Source organism: Chrysemys picta, chromosome 20, assembly GCF_011386835.1.
Source record: "Chrysemys picta bellii isolate R12L10 chromosome 20, ASM1138683v2, whole genome shotgun sequence".
Lineage (NCBI taxonomy): Eukaryota > Metazoa > Chordata > Testudines > Emydidae > Chrysemys > Chrysemys picta.
The window spans coordinates 11,718,997-11,736,210 of record NC_088810.1 but is presented as its reverse complement, the minus strand read 5'-3'; the positions used below and the strand labels follow the sequence as shown (position 1 = coordinate 11,736,210).

At 51.8% G+C, this 17,214-nt stretch overlaps 1 protein-coding gene across 1 annotated transcript in view; it reads left to right on the top strand.

Annotated features, from left to right (window-relative positions):
* Positions 1–3,092: 3,092 nt before the first annotated feature.
* The window catches only part of LOC101934398 (IgGFc-binding protein-like), a 31,182-nt gene continuing 17,060 nt past the window's right edge, over positions 3,093–17,214 (top strand). The window contains exons 1-8 of the mRNA XM_005314188.2: positions 3,093–3,202; positions 4,319–4,917; positions 5,652–6,201; positions 10,035–10,624; positions 11,252–11,825; positions 12,738–12,937; positions 15,430–15,571; positions 16,062–16,393. Coding sequence (XP_005314245.2) covers positions 4,552–4,917; positions 5,652–6,201; positions 10,035–10,624; positions 11,252–11,825; positions 12,738–12,937; positions 15,430–15,571; positions 16,062–16,393 — 2,754 coding nt within the window. The 5' untranslated portion in view covers positions 3,093–3,202; positions 4,319–4,551. The remainder of the gene's footprint in view (positions 3,203–4,318; positions 4,918–5,651; positions 6,202–10,034; positions 10,625–11,251; positions 11,826–12,737; positions 12,938–15,429; positions 15,572–16,061; positions 16,394–17,214) is intronic.

Sequence of the window (17,214 nt, the reverse complement as noted above, 5' to 3'; positions counted from 1 at the left end):
TGCCTCCTACTCCATCGCTGGCCAGCAGGGCTTCCAAAACTATGCCATCATTGTGGCCAAGACTGCATCGGCCGCCGGCATCACCATGGATCAGCGACTCCTGAGCGGGGTGCGCTGGAAATCGATTCCTGGCACGGAGTATTCCTGGGGAGAGTTCAACCTGGGCAGCGGGGCCAGTGCCCGCTCGGTGGAGCATCCCAGTGCCACCTTTGGGCTGCTGAGCGTCGGCATCGCTCAGCAGAACGGCTATGGCGTGGCCGCCCTTTGCCAGAGTGGTGAGTATCTGAGGGAAAAGGGGGCTATGGGGGTGTATCTGGGTGCTTGTCCTGTTGTAATTGTGAAATCTTAGGGTGGTGAGCAGTGTGAATAGCCCCTACGGGGGTCCCCATGCATGGATGGGCGTGGGGGTGTCTCTAGGGCAGGGGTGCTTGCACAGGGAGCCTGGCATGATCCTGCTATGGTCACCCCAACGAACATTCACAGCAAAATCCATCCATCCATCCATCTCCAATCAATCCCACCAACCATTCTTTCCTTCCACCCATCCCTCCATACTTCACCATATTATAATGCCCTATCTGCTCTAAGCCACCAGGTCAACCCACTGGACCCTAAGGGTTGACCTGGTGGCCAGTTTGCTTCCTGTTATAATGTCCTGTCTATCTCTCTGCTCGCCCTTTCCTTCCCATCCTGTCCCCAGAATCCCCGGTGCCCTCCTGCAGCTCCGTGCAGTGCCGGAAGAAGGAGACCTGCCAGATGACCAATGGCAGACCCGGGTGTGTGGCCACCTCTGTGGCAACTTGCTGGGCGCTTGGTGATCCCCACTATCGCACCTTCGATGGGCGCAACTATGACTTCATGGGCACCTGCACCTACACTCTGGCCAAGACCTTCAGCTCAGATTCAGCTCTCCCAGCTTTCCACGTCACGGCTAAGAACGAGAACCGGGGCAACCAGAGAGTTGCCTACGTGGGCTTTGTGACCGTGCAGGTCTACGGCTACACCATCTCTGTGGTTAGAAATGAATACGGGCTTGTGAGGGTAAGAGTGTACCCATCCCCTTTCTTAGCTATCCATCGAACTTTTCTTTGCTTTTCCCTGTTCATTTCTTTATTTTTCTTCCTTCATTTCTTTCTCCCTTCTTTTCTTTCTTAATTTTTCTTTTTTCTTCCTTCATGTTTCTTTCTCCTTTTTTTCTTTCTTCATTTTTTCTTTTCTTTTCTTTTCTTTTCTTTTCTTTTCTTTTCTTTTCTAAAATAAAAAAATAATTTCAGGTCAAAACAAAAATAAATTAGAAATTTTTCACAAATTGAAAAGTTGACTTTTTTGTTTTGGGTTAAACAAAAGTTTCATTTTGATTTCAACATATTACATTTTAAAAAATTAAAGGAACTTTTGAATTGAGAAGTTGTCTCGAATTGAAAGACCAAAACCTTTAGATTTTTTCCAGAATTTTTTTTTGAGGATTTTTCTTTTTCACTGAATTGTTTTGGTGTCACCAAATCTGCTTTTTTTTGGGCTGAAAAACTATTTCAGTTGAAAATTTCCCCCGGCTCTATTGCCAAGCAGGGCTGGGGGTCCACCTATCAGGGTCCCACCTCTAGCAGCAGCAGATGTTTCAGGGGAAGGTGCAGGGAACCTGAGGGAGGTGGTGGCAGAGTTACCTGCCCTGGGAAATATCTCTTGTAAACACCAGGTGGCTCAAGGTGAAGTGGGTTCTCTTGACTTGGCCTGGGTGGGCTTTGGACTTGCCTGGTTTTTTAGGGAGAGGTTGCTGGGAATAGGACATAGGCTGAAAGGTTTGCCTGAACCGATGACCATTGCTTGTGGTTGCCCTCCCAGGTGAATGCCCAGCACTCCCGCCTTCCTATCTCCCTGATGGAGGGGAAACTGAGGGTGTATCAGAGTGGGGGCTCTGTGGTCATCGAGACTGACTTCTCCCTGAGGGTCTCCTATGACTGGGGCAGCTCCCTGGTTGTGAAGATCTCCAGCAGCTTCTGGGAGAGTGTGCGTGGCCTGTGCGGCAACTACAACGGGGAACCTGGGGATGACTTTGCCACCCCCACGGGGGCACTGGCTGCCAATCCCGTGGAGTTCGGGAAGAGCTGGAAGGTGGAGGACGGGGACAGGTTCTGCTGGGACGACTGCCATGGGGTGTGCAAGAGCTGCTCCCCAGAGCTGGTCGGCAGGTACAAAGCTGAACCCTTCTGTGGCTGGATCACCAAAGGGGCGGGTGGCCCCTTCAGCCGATGCCACTCCGTGATCGACCCCAAAATCTACCTGGACAACTGCGTCTATGATCTGTGCATGAACGACGGCCTCAAGGAGATGCTGTGCCAGGCGCTGACGGCCTACGCTGATGCCTGCCGGAGAGAGGGGGTGGATATCTCTGAGTGGAGAAGTCTCACAGGCTGCAGTGAGTGGGGTTAACCCCTGGTTTGATCATGGCAGCTAGTGCCAAAGAAATTCAGAGCACTGGCTGCTCAGGGGATGGGGCATGGAGTCTTTCCCCTCCAGGGGGCAGTGGCTCCCATCTGGCCGCAGGGGGGAGACTGGCTGGCTCTGGGGGGGCTTGGAATGGGGCATGTGGCCTTTCCCCTATAGGGGGCGCCGTTGGGAGATGGGCTGTTTTAGGGAGGTGGAAACATGCTGGCCCGGTTCTGGCGAGGAATTTGTGGCAGATCCTTGTTACACATTTGCCTGTAACAAGGGGCTGGAGAGAACGGATCCATTTACTAGCGCACCCGGTTTGGGGAGGAGACCTGGAAGCCGCGTCTGTCGCCCCTCAGAGCTGCAACAGTGGTTCTCAACCTATTTACCATGGTGGGCTGCATAACCATGTGTTATATGTGGGCCATAGGTGCCGACTTCTAATGGCGCTGGTGGGTGCTCGATCCCCCTCTGCCCCCGGCCCCACCCCAACTCCACCCCTGCCGCACCCCCTCCCGCCCCCATTCCAACCCCTTCCCCAAAGTTCCCGCTCCAACTCTGCCCCCTCCCTGCCTCTATTCTGACTCCTTTCCCAAATCCCCGCCCCAGGCCCCGCCCCTTCCCCACCTCCTCCCCTGAGCACGCCACGTTCCCGCTCCTCCCCCTTCCTCCCGGAGTTTACTACAGCTGTTTGGTGGCGGCAAGCGCTGGGAGGCAGATGGAGGAGCAGGGACGCGGCGCGCTCACGGGAGGAGGCAGAGGAGGATGTGAGGTGAGGCTGGGCTGGGCAGGGAGCTTGGCTGCCAGTGGGTGCAAAGCACCCACTAATTTTTCTCCACGGAGTTGGTGCCTATGATATGGGCTGCATCTAATACGACCTGTATGGCCCTGAGGGTGTCACATGGGCCGCAGCTGTGTGCTGATTGGGCTGCAGGTTGAGAACCACTGCGCGCCATGGTATCACAACGTTGCCCTTAATAAATAAGGCAACAACTCCCACCCCCTCCAGTGGTACTGACACCAGGATGTGCTTATGGGGCTCTGCTTCCAGGCAATGGGGGATAGGCTTGGAAGATGGTTAATTTGGGGGGCAGAGGAGGCAGCAGGGAGGAGACTAGGGAGCAGGCAGATATGGGAGGCAGGAGGGAAAGGAAAAGGGTCTGGGCGACAGAGGAATGTGGGGGGAATAATATGGGGGACAAGGAGAGTTTGGGGGGGACAGAGTGTGGTGGGGAGAAATGTGGGAGAGCAGATGAGTGGAAAGCTGGATGTTTGGGGTCCAGAAGGGTCTGAGGTTAGGGGGCAGGAAGGAAAAGATGGGGCAGAAAGGGGGGCAGCAGGGACACACAGTGTCCATACCCTCCAGCAGGGGGCAGTGTACACACACACACACAGCAGGACCCATCCCCTCCAACAGAGGGCAGTGTTCTCTCTCTCTCTCTCTCTCTCTCTCTCTTAACCTGAGACTGTTTTGCAATGCACCCTCCCACACCTCCCTCAGGACAGGGCTGTTTTCTCAGGACTCTGGCCTTTGCCGCGTTGCAGATAACTCCTAACAACAGTTGGTGGTGGTGGTGTGGAGCTGCAGGTAACAGAAGCTGGAAACAACCAACGCCCGTCTGACACAGGATATTTATTTAATTTAACCTACAAAAGTTTTATGAGTTTTGACCAATCTCTCCATTTTTCAGTGGGCTGGCAGGGGGATTATTTTAAGTGTCATGCTTGGCCTCTGGTGCTTGAGCTAAAGGAGAGCTCCCTCAGTGGGCAGCAATAGTAGAGCTCTTATCCTGTCTCTGAGGCTGATGCAAGAAGCTGGTGGTTCAAGCTGCAGCATGTGTTGAATGCAGCAATATTCCCAGTGACCCATGTCCCATCCCTTTGACAGCTCTGCCCTGCCCGGAGAACAGCCGGTACCAGCTCTGTGGCTCCGCGTGTCCTGCCACCTGCAACGACCGAGCAGCCCCTAGCAACTGCTCCTTGCCCTGCGTGGAGACCTGCCAGTGCAACGAGGGCTTCGTGCTGGATGCTGGGAAATGCATCCCCAAGGCTGGCTGCGGGTGCGAGTTTGAGGGCCGCCTCTACGCCCCTGGAGAGCAATTCTGGGGGGACGGTGCCTGCATGAGACGCTGCATCTGCAACCCACAAAGCAGGCAGGCGAGCTGCCAGGTTGCGGGGTGCAGGACTGGGGAGCAGTGCCGGGTGGAGAAAGGCATCCAGAACTGCTACCCTATCAGCTACGCCAGCTGTGCGACCAGCGGGTATTCCCACTACCGCAGCTTTGATGGGCAGAGGTTCGAGTTCCAGGGCACCTGCCAGTACCAACTTGCCGGGTTGAGCAAGAAGAGCCAGGAGCTGGTGGATTTCCGGGTCCTGGTGCAGAACGCCCGTCGGGGTGGCCGATCGGTGTCCTTCAGCAAAGTAGTGCAGGTCCATGTCTACGGAGTGGAGACCACCATCAGCTGGGCCTATCGAGGCAAGATCATGGTGAGTCTGTGAGCCTGGACTGGGGAGACACCAACCAGTCAAGGGCAAGGGCTGGCTCCCCAGCTGGTCTGATTCTACGTCATCCTGAGTTTCCACACTTCCTGTCCTAAACTCTCTGTCCAGTAGTAGCCTCCACCCGGCCCTATCAGAGAAGTCCAAAGCACAGACGTCGACACAACCCCTTCCTGAGGCTGGGAAGTCCCCATTTCACAGCTGGGGAAACTGAGGCATTGACAGATTAAGGAACTGTCACACAATCACCCAGCAAGTCTGGACTAGAACCTATCATTACACCGCCACTGTAACCAGTAGACCCCACTCACCTCAAAGATGGGAACAGAACTCAAGAGTCCTAGTTCCCAGCACCCCCTGCTCTAACCCACTAGACTCCACTACCCTCCCAGAGTCAGGGAGAGAACCCAGGAGTCCTGGCTCCCAGCCCCCCCCGTTCTAACCACTAGACCCCACTGCCCTCCCAGAGCTGGGGAGAGAACCCAGAGCTCCCAATACTGTGCCTTAACCTAGAGACCATCTGTCCTCCTCAGTAACTTGTGGTCTGTGAATCAGCTGCCCTACCCCAGATGTGGCTGCATCTCAGAGCCGGGCGAGCCATCCCTATGTGGCATTATGTGTGGCTGTTCCCCAGCTGCCCCACCTTAGAGGCAACTGCATTTCTGCACTGGGGCTCAGTGAAAGCTGCACAGTCTTGTATCAAGGTGTCTATTTATCCCTAGGTGAATGGTGTTTTGACCAATCTGCCATACCAAATAGGCACAGGGAAGATCTCCATGTACCAGAGAGGCTGGGATGCCGTGATCCAGACAGATTTTGGCCTCACTGTCACCTTTGACTGGCACAGCCGGGCCACCGTCACCGTGCCCAGCACCTACGCTGGTGCCCTGGGTGGTCTGTGCGGCAACTTCAATGGGGACAGGAGTGACGAGCCGGCTGGGAAGGACAGCGCGGGTGCCGGACGCAGCTGGAGGGTGGCCGAGCCCCTGGGCTGCGGCGAAGTCGACGTGGGGGCCTGTCCCGACCTGGAAGCCCTCGCCAGTCGCCAGCGGGGCATCAACACCGAGTGTGGGATCATCCTGGAGAAAACTGGCCCCTTCAGGGAGTGCCACAACAAAATTGACCCCGAGGGTTTCTTCCTCGACTGCGTGTCCGACTACTGTGCATCCAAGGGGCAGTTGGCTGTGCTAGGGCAGGTGGTCGCCGGCTACGCCTCAGCCTGCCAGGCCGCTGGGCTGACTGTATATCCATGGAGATACCACGTCTTCTGGAGTGAGTGTCCGCTGGGCAGGGTTCCTGAGCCGGGCTACCGCACAGGGCAGGCTGGCCGGCATGAGGTGCCCACCTGGTCTCCAATGCATGACCCTATGCCTTGCTTTATCCCTGATGAGGGAGAATATTTATAAACCTAGATAAGTCCAACCAGATCCCAGCTTGGGTCAATCAGCCGTAGCCCCATTGGAGTCAATGGGGCTGGATCCCAGCTGGTGTGAATCTGCACCATTGCATTCAAACCAATTGTGTTACGCCGACAAACAGCAACTGAGGTTTTGCTCTGTTTTTATCCCCTGAGCTGGCTGAGAGAATGGGCCTTTCCCCTCTAGGGGGCGCTGTGTCCAATCCTGCCCCAGGGTGGGGAGCTGGCTGGCTCAGGGTGGGCAGGGAATGAGGCATGGGGCCTTTCCCCTCCAGGAGGTGCTGGCTCCCATCCAGCCCCAAGGCAGGGACTGGCTGGCTCAAGGGGTGGGGATGGGGGGCGAGGAATGGGGCCTTTCTCTAGGTTTTAGTCAGGAGGAGAGGATGGAAGAGGATAAAGTAGGGACCAGATCAGATGAGAAACATTCACATAAAAAAGAATCTGACACATCAGAAAAGGGCGGACAAATAAACGGTGACAAGTTTTAAAGTGCTTGTACACAAATGCTAGAAGTCTAAATAATAAGATGGGTGAACTAGAGTGCCTCGTGTTAAAGGAGGATATTGATATAATAGGCATCACAGAAACCTGGTGGAGTGAGGACAATCAATGGGAAACAATCATTACGGGGTACAAAATATATCGGAAGGACAGAACAGGTCATGCGGGGGGTCATGTGACACTATATGTGAAAGAAAATGTAGAATCAAATGAAGTAAAAATCTTAAATGAATCCACATGTTCCATAGAATCTCTATGGATAGTATTTCCATGCTCTAATAAGAATATAACATTAGGGATCTATTATCGACCACCTGACCAGGACAGTGATAGTGATGATGAAATGCTAAGGGAGATTAGAGAGGCTATCAAAATAAAGAACTCAGTAATAGTGGGGGATTTCAATTATCCCCATATTGACTGGGTACATGTCACCTCAGGATGAAATGCAGAGACAAAATTTCTCGATACTTTAAATGACTGCTTCTTGGAGCAGCTGGTACGGGAATCCACAAGGGGAGAGGCAATTCTTGATTTAGTCCTGAGTGGAGCGCAGGATCTGGTCCAAGAGGTAACTATAACAGGACCGCTTGGAAATAGTGTCCATAATATAATAACATTTAACATTCCTGTGGCGGGAAGAACATCTCAACAGCCCAACACTGTGGCATTTAATTTCAGAAAGGGGAACTATGCAAAAATGAGGAGGTTAGTTAAACAGATATTAAAAGGTACAGTGACTAGAGTGAAATCCATGCAAGCTGCATGGACACTTTTCAAAGACATCATAAGAAAGGCCCAACTTAAATGTATACCCCAAATTAAAAAACACAGTAAAAGAACTAAAAAAGAGCCACCCTGGCTTAACAACCATGTAAAAGAAGCAGTGAGAGATAAAAAGGCATCTTTTAAAAAGTGGAAGTCAAATCCTAGAGAGGTAAATAGAAAGGACAATAAACACTACCAAATTAAGTGTAAAAATGTAATAAGAAAAGCCAAAAAGGAGTTTGAAGAACAGCTAGCCAAAAGCTCAAAAGGTAATAACAAAATGTTTTTTAAGTACATCAGAAGCAGGAAGCCTGCTAAACAACCAGTGGGGCCCCTTGATGATCGAGATACAAAAGGAGCACTTAAAGACGATAAAGTCATTGCAGAGAAACTAAATGAATTCTTTGCTTCAGTCTTCACGGCTGAGGATGTTAGGGAGATTCCCAAACCTGAGCCATTCTTTGTAAGTGACAAACCTGAGATTGAAGTGTCACTAGAGGAAGTTTTGGAATTAATTGATAAACTTAACAGTAACAAGTCACTGGGACCAGATGGCATTCACCCAAGAGTTCTGAAAGAACTCAAATGTGAAATTGTGGAACTGTTAACTAAGGTTTGTAACCTGTCCTTTAAATCAGCTTCTGTACCCAATGACTGGAAGCTAGCTAATGTAACGCCAATATTTAAAAAGAGCTCTAGAGGTAATCCCGGCAATTACAGAGTGGTAAGTCTAACGTCAGTACCGGGCATATTAGTTGAAAGAATAATAAAGAATAAAATTGTCAGACACATAGAAGAACATAAATTGTTGGGCAAAAGTCAACATGGTTTCTGTAAAGCGAAATCATGTGTTACTAATCTATTAGAGTTCTTTGAAGGGGTCAATAAACATGTGGACAAGGGGGATCCAGTGGACATAGTGTACTTAGATTTCCAGAAAGCCTTTGACAAGGTCCCTCACCAAAGGCTCTTACGTAAATTAAGTTGTCATGGGATAAGAGGGAAGATCCTTTCATGGATTGAGAACTGGTTAAAAGACAGGGAACAAAGGGTAGGAATAAATGGTAAATTTTCAGAATGGAGAGGGGTAACTAGTGGTGCTCCCCAAGGGTCAGTCCTAGGACCAATCCTATTCAACTTATTCATAAATGAGCTGGAGAAAGGGGTAAACAGTAAGGTGGCAAAGTTTGCTCAAGATAGTTAAGACCAAAGCAGACCGTGAAGAACTTCAAAAAGATCTCACAAAACTAAGTGATTGGGCAACAAAATGGCAAATGAAATTTAATGTGGATAAATGTAAAGTAATGCACATTGGAAAAAATAACCCCAACTATACATACAATATGATGGGGGCTAATTTAGTTACAACTAATCAGGAAAGAGATCTTGGAGTCATCGTGTATAGTTCTCTGAAGACGTCCACGCAGTGTGCAGCGGCAGTCAAAAAAGCAAACAGGATGTTAGGAATCATTAAAAAAGGGATAGAGAATAAGATGGGGAATATCTTATTGCCCTTATATAAATCGATGGTACGCCCACATCTTGAATATTGCATACAGATGTGGTCTCTTCATCTCAAAAAAGATATACTGGCCTTAGAAAAGGTTCAGAGAAGGGCAACTAAAATGATTAGGGGTTTGGAACGGGTCCCATATGAGGAGAGATTACAGAGGCTAGGACTTTTCAGCTTGGAAAAGAGGAGACTAAGGCGGGATATGATAGAGGTACATAAAATCATGAGTGGTGTGGAGAAAGTGAATAAGGAAAAGTTATTTACTTGTTCCCATATCATCAGAACTAGGGGCCACCAAATGAAATTAATGGGCAGCAGGTTTAAAACAAATAAAAGGAAGTTCTTCTTCACACAGCGCAGAGTCAATCCGTGGAACTCCTTGCCTGAGGAGGTTGTGAAGGCTAGGACTATAACAGGGTTTAAAAGAGAACTGGATAAATTCATGGAGGTTAAGTCCATTAATGGCTATTAGCCAGGATGGGTAAGGAATGGTGTCCCTAGCCTCTGTGTCAGAGGGTGGAGATGGATGACAGGAGAGAGATCACTTGATCATTACCTGTTAGGTTCACTCCCTCTGGGGCATCTGGCATTGGCCACTGTCAGTAGACAGGATACTGGGCTGGATGGACCTTTGGTCTGACCCAGTACGGCCATTCTTATGTTCTTTCCCCTCCAGGAGGTGCTGGTTCCAATCCAGCCCCAGGGCGGGGACTGGCTGGCTAGGGGGTGGGGAGGGGAGTGGGGAATGGGGCATGGGGCCTTTCCCCTGCAGGGGGTGCCGGCTCCGATCCTGCCCCAGGTTGTTGGGTTGGCTGGCTCAGGGTGGCGGGGAATGCCCCCCCTTCAGGGGGCGCCAGCTGAGATCAGAAGCTGCTGCAATGTCACCTCATTCTGCTCCCATTGCAGAGCCAGCCTGTCCCCGGAACAGCCACTATGAGATCTGCGCCCAGGGCTGCCAGCCGACCTGCAGCAGCCTCTACGCCCCAGTTCAGTGTTCAGCCCAGTGCTGGGAGGGCTGCGTCTGTGACGAGGGCTTCGTGCTGAGCGGCGACCGCTGCGTGCCCATGTCCCAGTGCGGCTGCATCCACCAGGGCTTTTACTACCAGGCCGGGGAGACCTTCCACCCGACGTGCCAGGAGCAGTGCGTCTGCCGGGCCGGTGGGGATGTGGCCTGCAAGGGCTTGTCCTGTGGCCCCAACGAGGAGTGCAAGGTGGCGGGCGGCATCCGGAGATGCCACCCTGTGGGATCCGCCACCTGCACCGTCTCCGGCAGCTCCCGCTACATCACCTTCGACGGCACTGCCGCCAACTTCCAGGGTACTTGCACCTATGCCCTGGCCACGACCTGCGCCAACGCTCAGACGCTGACGCCCTTCGCTGTCCACCTGGAGAACAAGCCGTGGGGCACCGGGCAGGTCTCTGTGGCCAAGCTGGTGTCCATCCGCCTCTATGGGACCACCCTTGCCCTGCTGCAGGGCATGAGGGGGCTGATCAGGGTAAGTCTTGCTCATGGGATGGGCCAAGGAGGGGTGGACTCCATAGTGGGGTGGGCAGAACAGCAGGGCTGGTCCCTACATCTCGGAGACAGCAGAGTGCCTGCTGCCTAAGAGGGGTGCCCCCAGCTGAGCTCTGTCCCCCGTCTGCATCTGGGACCGGCCCCTGCAAGGCCGTAGAATTAGACCCCCCTACACGGGTTCAGAGACCTGGGGTTGGGGAAGAGAGGGGTTGATCCTGAGTGACTCTGGAGTCATCCCTCTGAAATCTGTGAGCCGGCTCTGGATTTATCCTGGGGAAGCTGCAATAAGAATCCAGCCTTGACCCTATTGCAGTCAGGGGTGACTCTGGATTTACACCGAATCTGGCCCTGGCTCTGTTGGGATTTACGCGCGTAGAACAGAGTGGATTTCAGCCTGCATGTTTTCCTGTTGCATTAAGCTCAGGCTTGACAAAGCCCTGGCTGGGATGATTTAGTTGGGGATTGGTCCTGCTTTGAGCAGGGGGTTGGACTAGATGACCTCCTGAGGTCCCTTCCAACCCTGATATTCTATGATTCTGTGATCTCTCCCTCGCCCCAGTGTCCGCTCCCCCACTCACAGGGAATGCTTGCTCTCTCTCTCTCCCAGGTGGACGGGGTGTCCCACAACCTGCCTGTGGTCGCGGCTGACGGGCGGCTCTGGGCGTATCAGCACGGCGGGAATGTGCTGGTGCAAACCGACTTCGGCCTCACCGTGAGCTACAACCTCTTGTACAACGTGAGAGTCACCGTCCCGGGGAACTACCAGGGCCAGACGTGCGGCCTGTGCGGGAACTACAACGGGCGTCGGGACGACGAGTTCCTGCTCCCCGATGGCAGGGCGGCCCCTAACGTGGCAGCGTTCGCTTCCGCCTGGAAAATCCCAGTCCCAGGCGTGGCCTGTGCGGACGGATGCGCTGGGAACAGCTGTCCGGTTTGTGAAGAGACCAAAAAGGACATCTTCAAACAGCGCAACTACTGCGGGCTGCTCACGGCCCCCGACGGTCCCTTCACCGCCTGCCACAGCACGGTCAGCCCCAGCACGTATTTCAACAACTGCCTCTATGATCTGTGCCTGGGCAACGGGGACTCCCAGCTCCTGTGCCAGAGCATCCACAGCTATGTGACGGCCTGCCAGGATGCCGGGGCCCCCATCCAGCCCTGGAGAAGCGCCTCCTTCTGCCGTAAGTGCCGCGATGCTGATGGGGTGTGGGGGGCTGTCCCGCTCACCCCCCCTTGATCTGGGGAGCATCAGGTCTGGGCATCTCACAGCTTATCTGTTTCTTCTCACCCAGTCTCTCCTCACCCTCCCACTTTTGCTCCCTTTCCATCCATGCTGGTGCACAGAATAATCTGAGCCACATGTTCCTTAGTCCTAAAGTTATGCACAGAGGGATACAGACTGTGGGTCAGATTCGCAGACTGTGGGGGAGGTGCTGTACCCTGGAAAGCAGCTGCCCATGAGCTGTGGCCAAGAAGGTGAGCATGACCCTGGTCTGGAGAAGCAGGGGATGGTGAGGAGAAGCAGGGAGATGGGGTCCCCTTGAGATACAGCATTGGGGAGTCCACGTTTGGAGACTGTGCCCAGCTCTGGGGTGCCGCACGTCAGACAGGACGTTGGAAATGGGGGAGGGGTCAGAGAAAGGTTACGGGAATGATCTGAGGGCTGGAAAACCTGCCCGAGAGTCAGGGACTGAAGGAGCTCGATCTAGTGTGTTTAACCCAGAGAAGGCTCAGAGGCTAGTCCCGGTCTATCAGCACTTACCTGGAGAGGAGATTTCGGGGAGCGGAGGGCTCGTTAACCCAATAGACAGAGGCAGAGCGAGAGTTGACGGTTGGTGGGTTGGGGGATGAAGTCAGAGAAATCGAGACAGGGAATAAAGAGCAGATTTTCCCCAGGGAGGGGAACTGACCCTGGGAACGGCTGCCCCAGCGACAGGGCAGTTTCCAGGCCTCTGAGGCTTTCTAGGGAGATCTCCCTCTAAAAGCTGTGCTCTAGCTCGACCATCAGATCTGGGCTGGGGCAGACTGGTTGCTCAGGATGGTTCCTGCAAATCTATGGCTCTGTGAATCAATAATTTCTCTCTTTATTTTAGCTCTGAGTTGCCCAGCCAACAGCCACTATGAGGTGTGTGCCGACCTCTGCACTGCGACCTGCGCCGGGATCACCGACTCCACCCCGTGCCTGGAGATCTGCGCCGAAGGCTGCCAGTGCGACGATGGCTTCTTCTTCAATGGCCAGGGCTGCGTGACTGTGGAGAGTTGTGGCTGCTTCGAGGAGGGGAGATACTACAAGGTACTGCCCCCTGCTGGTAGATGAGGATCTGATCCTGTTACTCCGAACTGGGAAAGGCTAGCTCCTCAGTTGGGATGAAGCAGATCTACAGCTCAGGGGCGCGTATGCTGGATCAAAACATTGGTCCCCTGGGCTTGGCATCCAAACCATTGGCCATGCTCTAGAGACAAGCAAAGAACCCTGATGTGCCGCTTGTCGCTACATTCTGTAGTCAGCTCCTTGATCACACGTTGATGTGTTGTGAAAGATACTCAAGAGATCAAATAACCAACCGCAGTTAGCTTTCTCGATAACAGTGAATAGCAGTAGAGCTAGGCTGATGCAGTGTGGGTGTAGCAGCATTTAAGTTGCAGCATTTTTCTTACTTTGCCTAGCTATGAATTTCGACTATTATGGATGGAAATATTTTTGTCCTTGGTTTGTGTGTATGGTGAAAACAATGTTTGTTGACATTTGCCGATACAAATCTAATCCTGCCAAGCCTAAAAAATAGTACAGGAAAAAAGAGTTCAATACAATAGAAATTTCTGGGAAGTTGTCGCATGCCACATTGTTGAATTCCCCCTAGAAAGAAGGTATGTGTCCAAAGTTACTGCTCCTTTTTACACCCATCCTGTTTACAAATAAAAAGCTACTGTAACCATCATCCGGAGGCTAGATGTAACCAATCATCTTTGTATCTTGTTTTTTGGGTACCGTGGTGTACCTCTTATCCCTGTGTTCTGACACATGGGTGTGAAGGCATCTCTTCGGCTTGTACCAGGGTAACACCCCTATCTTAATCCTGACAGTTTTTCTATCAGCTTCAGCCAAAGTCAATGCAGGGCATTATGTGATACTTAGCACAAGTAAACCGGTTTATAGGAAGATGTAGGCCAGTTCGGGCCCTGTAACTGCCAGAAATATGCACACAATATAATGTTATAGTGCTTTGTCTGCTTAATGCATAGTCATAGATTAATCGATTTGTATATTCCAAGGCCAGAAGGGACCACTGTCCAGAGAGCTGCCCCCAGACCATTCCTAGAGCAGATCTGTTAGAAAAAACCATCCAGTCGTGATTTAAAGATTGTCAGACATGGACCTCACCCGTGGGAAATAGTTTCAGTGGTTAATTGCTCTCACCATTAAAAATGGACGCCTTCGTTCCTGTCGGAATTTGTCTAGCTTCAAGTTCCAGCCATTGGATCATGTAAGATTTTTTTCTGCTAGAGCGAAGAGCCCATTATTAACTCGTTGTTTCCTGGGTAGATACTTATAGACTGGGATCAAGTTACTCCTTAACCTTCTCTTTGTTAAAGTAAAGAAACTGAGCTCCTTGAGTCTATCACTAGAAGCCATGTTTTCTAATGTTTTCATCATTCTCCTGGCTGCTCTCTGTCTCCTCTCCAATTTATCAACATCCTTCTTGACCTGCAGTCACCAAAACTGGACACAGGATTCCATCATCGGTTGCACTAGGGCCAGATATAGAGGTCAAAATAATCTCTCTGCTCCTACTTGAGTCTCCTCTGTTTATGCATCTCAGGATCACATTAGCTCTTTTGGCCACGGCTCATGTTTAGCTGATTATCCATCCTGACCCCCACATATTAATGTGCGTGGTGGGAATAATACATATCATTAATGTGATTTTTTAAATGTTAGCCCCACATATATTGGTCAACACTATCCCACAGTGCTGGGGTCATCTCCCTGATTGGCCTGTTCCCTGAAAGAGACCGGAACCTCCTGTAACTTGCTCTTTCTTCTTTTTGTCACCAGACAAATTCAAATTGGAAATAAGGCACAGTTGTTTAGCACCGTGGGTGATTAACCAGTGGGACAAACTCCCAAGGGAAGTGCTGGATTCTCCGTCCCTTGGTGTCTTCCAACCCCGTCTGGTTGCCTTTGTGGAAGATGCTTTAGCCAAACACGAGTGATTGGGCTCAACCCGGGAATAACTGGGGGAAGTTCCCTGGCCTGTGTTCTACAGGAGATCAGACGAGATGATCCAGTAGAAATCTAAGCAAGCTCCCACTGCAGGATCCTCTCTCTAACCTCCTGCAGCAGTGGGTTCCACAGGTTGATGAAGCAGAATGTCCTAAATTCTCTGGCCATCAATTTTAGGGGAGTGACCCATGTATTCTCCGGGTCTAAAGGAGGCAATGGATGGTTCCTTCTTAATCATCCAGGCCTCACTTCATGCCTCCACATCTCTGCTTCTTTCTAGCTTAATACACCATGAGTTGTTTCTTACAATTGGGGAAAAAAAGGGGTAACTTTGGGGAAGGGGGTCGAGTGGGTTAGAGGAGGGGGCTAGGAGCCAGGACTCCTGTGTTCTATCCCCAGCTCTGGGAGGAGAGCAGGGTCTAGTGGCTAGAGCAGGGGGGCTGACAGCCAGGATTCTATCCTTAGCTTTGGTTTACCTCCAACAGAAGTTCTCACCAGTGAAACTGAAAACTTGATTTTTCTGCTCTGTGACATGGGATTATTTCCCCTTTTCCAAACAGCCCAACGAGACGGTGCTGGCAAGCGAGTGTCAGCAAAGATGCAGCTGCAGCCCGGCCCGAGGGCTGAGCTGCGAGTCCCACAGCTGTGCCAGTGATGAAACCTGTGAGATCAAAGATGGTGTCATGGGCTGCATCAACAAAGGTAAAGGACAGTGGCTGATGTAAACATGTTGTGAGGGGTTATTGGGGCCAGAGTATATAGATGATTGTCAATGCTACCAGCTAAGAGTGGGGTCTAAGGGTTAGAGCGGGGGGCAGGGCTGGGAGTCAGGACTCCTGGAGTCTATCCCAGCTCTAGGTGGGGAGTTGGGTCTAGTGGTTGGGGTGGGGAGCTGGGAGTCAGGACTCCTGGGTTGTATCCCAGCTCTGGGCAGGGAATGGGGCCTAGTGGGTTAGAGCAGGAATGGAGGCTAGGGGCCAGGACTCCTGGGTTCTTTCCCCAGCTCTGCTACTGCCTTGCAGTTATTTAAAGTCTAGCCCTAACTGCTTTGTTCTACTGAGCTAAGTTCTGCTGAACATTTTGGCTGGACACCTCCTTAGGCTGATGGGGGCGGCTCTGAGCGTACCCCATGCCAGCTCCCCAACCAGCTCTTACCCCTCTGTCCTGCCCTGGCTGGGCTCTCTCCCTTCAGACCCCTGCAAATCCCTGAGATGCCGGACCAAGGAGACATGTAAGGTCGAGAATGGTCGTGCAACGTGTGTCCCTGACTACAAGACGACCTGCTGGGGCTGGGGGGACCCACACTATCACACCTTCGACGGGCTGAACTTCAACTTCCAGGGTACCTGCACCTATACCCTGGCCAAGTACTGCGGGACCGACACCACCCTGGAGCCCTTCACCATCGACGAGAAGAACGATAACAGAGGGGGTAACCAGGTTGTCTCCTACGTGCGCCTGACCAACATCTACGTCTATGGGTACAACATCTCCATCTACAAGAAAGAAGTCGGCAAAGTCCGAGTGAGTCTCCCAGGTCGGGTCGGGCTTCCAGCCAGCCCAAGGGCAACACACCACGCTTCACACCAACACAACACAGCATAGCACAACTGCAACACAACATGCTTCACACCAACACAACACAGCATAGCACAGCTGCAACACACAAAACCTCATGGCAATACAACGCACCTTTGCACAGCGCAACCGTGGCACCAGACAGCACACATAGCATCGCGCCACCACAACACACTTCACAGCAACACAACATATTCTTATACACCTGTACCCCCAACACAACACACAGTGCTGCCACTGTATTGTGTATAGTATCTTCCATAGCACCTACAACACAATATACCACAACAGACAACACTGACACAATATTCTATATAGCATTTTCTGTAGCACTGGTACCCCCAACACACCACAACACCCAGTACTGCAATGGTATTGAATATAGTATCTTCCAATAGACTGGTACCCTCAACACAACACAGCACCACAACATTACCGCTGTATTGTGTATAGCATCTTCTGTAGCACTGGTACCTGCAACACAATACACCACCACTGTATTGTGTAGCATGTTCTGTAGCATCTGTACTCCCAACACAACACACAATGCTGCCACTGTGTGCTATATAGCATCTTCCAATACACCTGTACTTCCAGCACAACACTTAATATATTGCTTATAGCCTCCTCCATAGCATCTGTACCCCCAGCACACAAGGCCGCCACTGTATTGTGTATGGCATCTTCCAATACACCGTCACCCCCAACACACAACGCTACCACTGAACTGTGTATTGCATCCTCCGTAGCACCCGTACCCCCAGCAC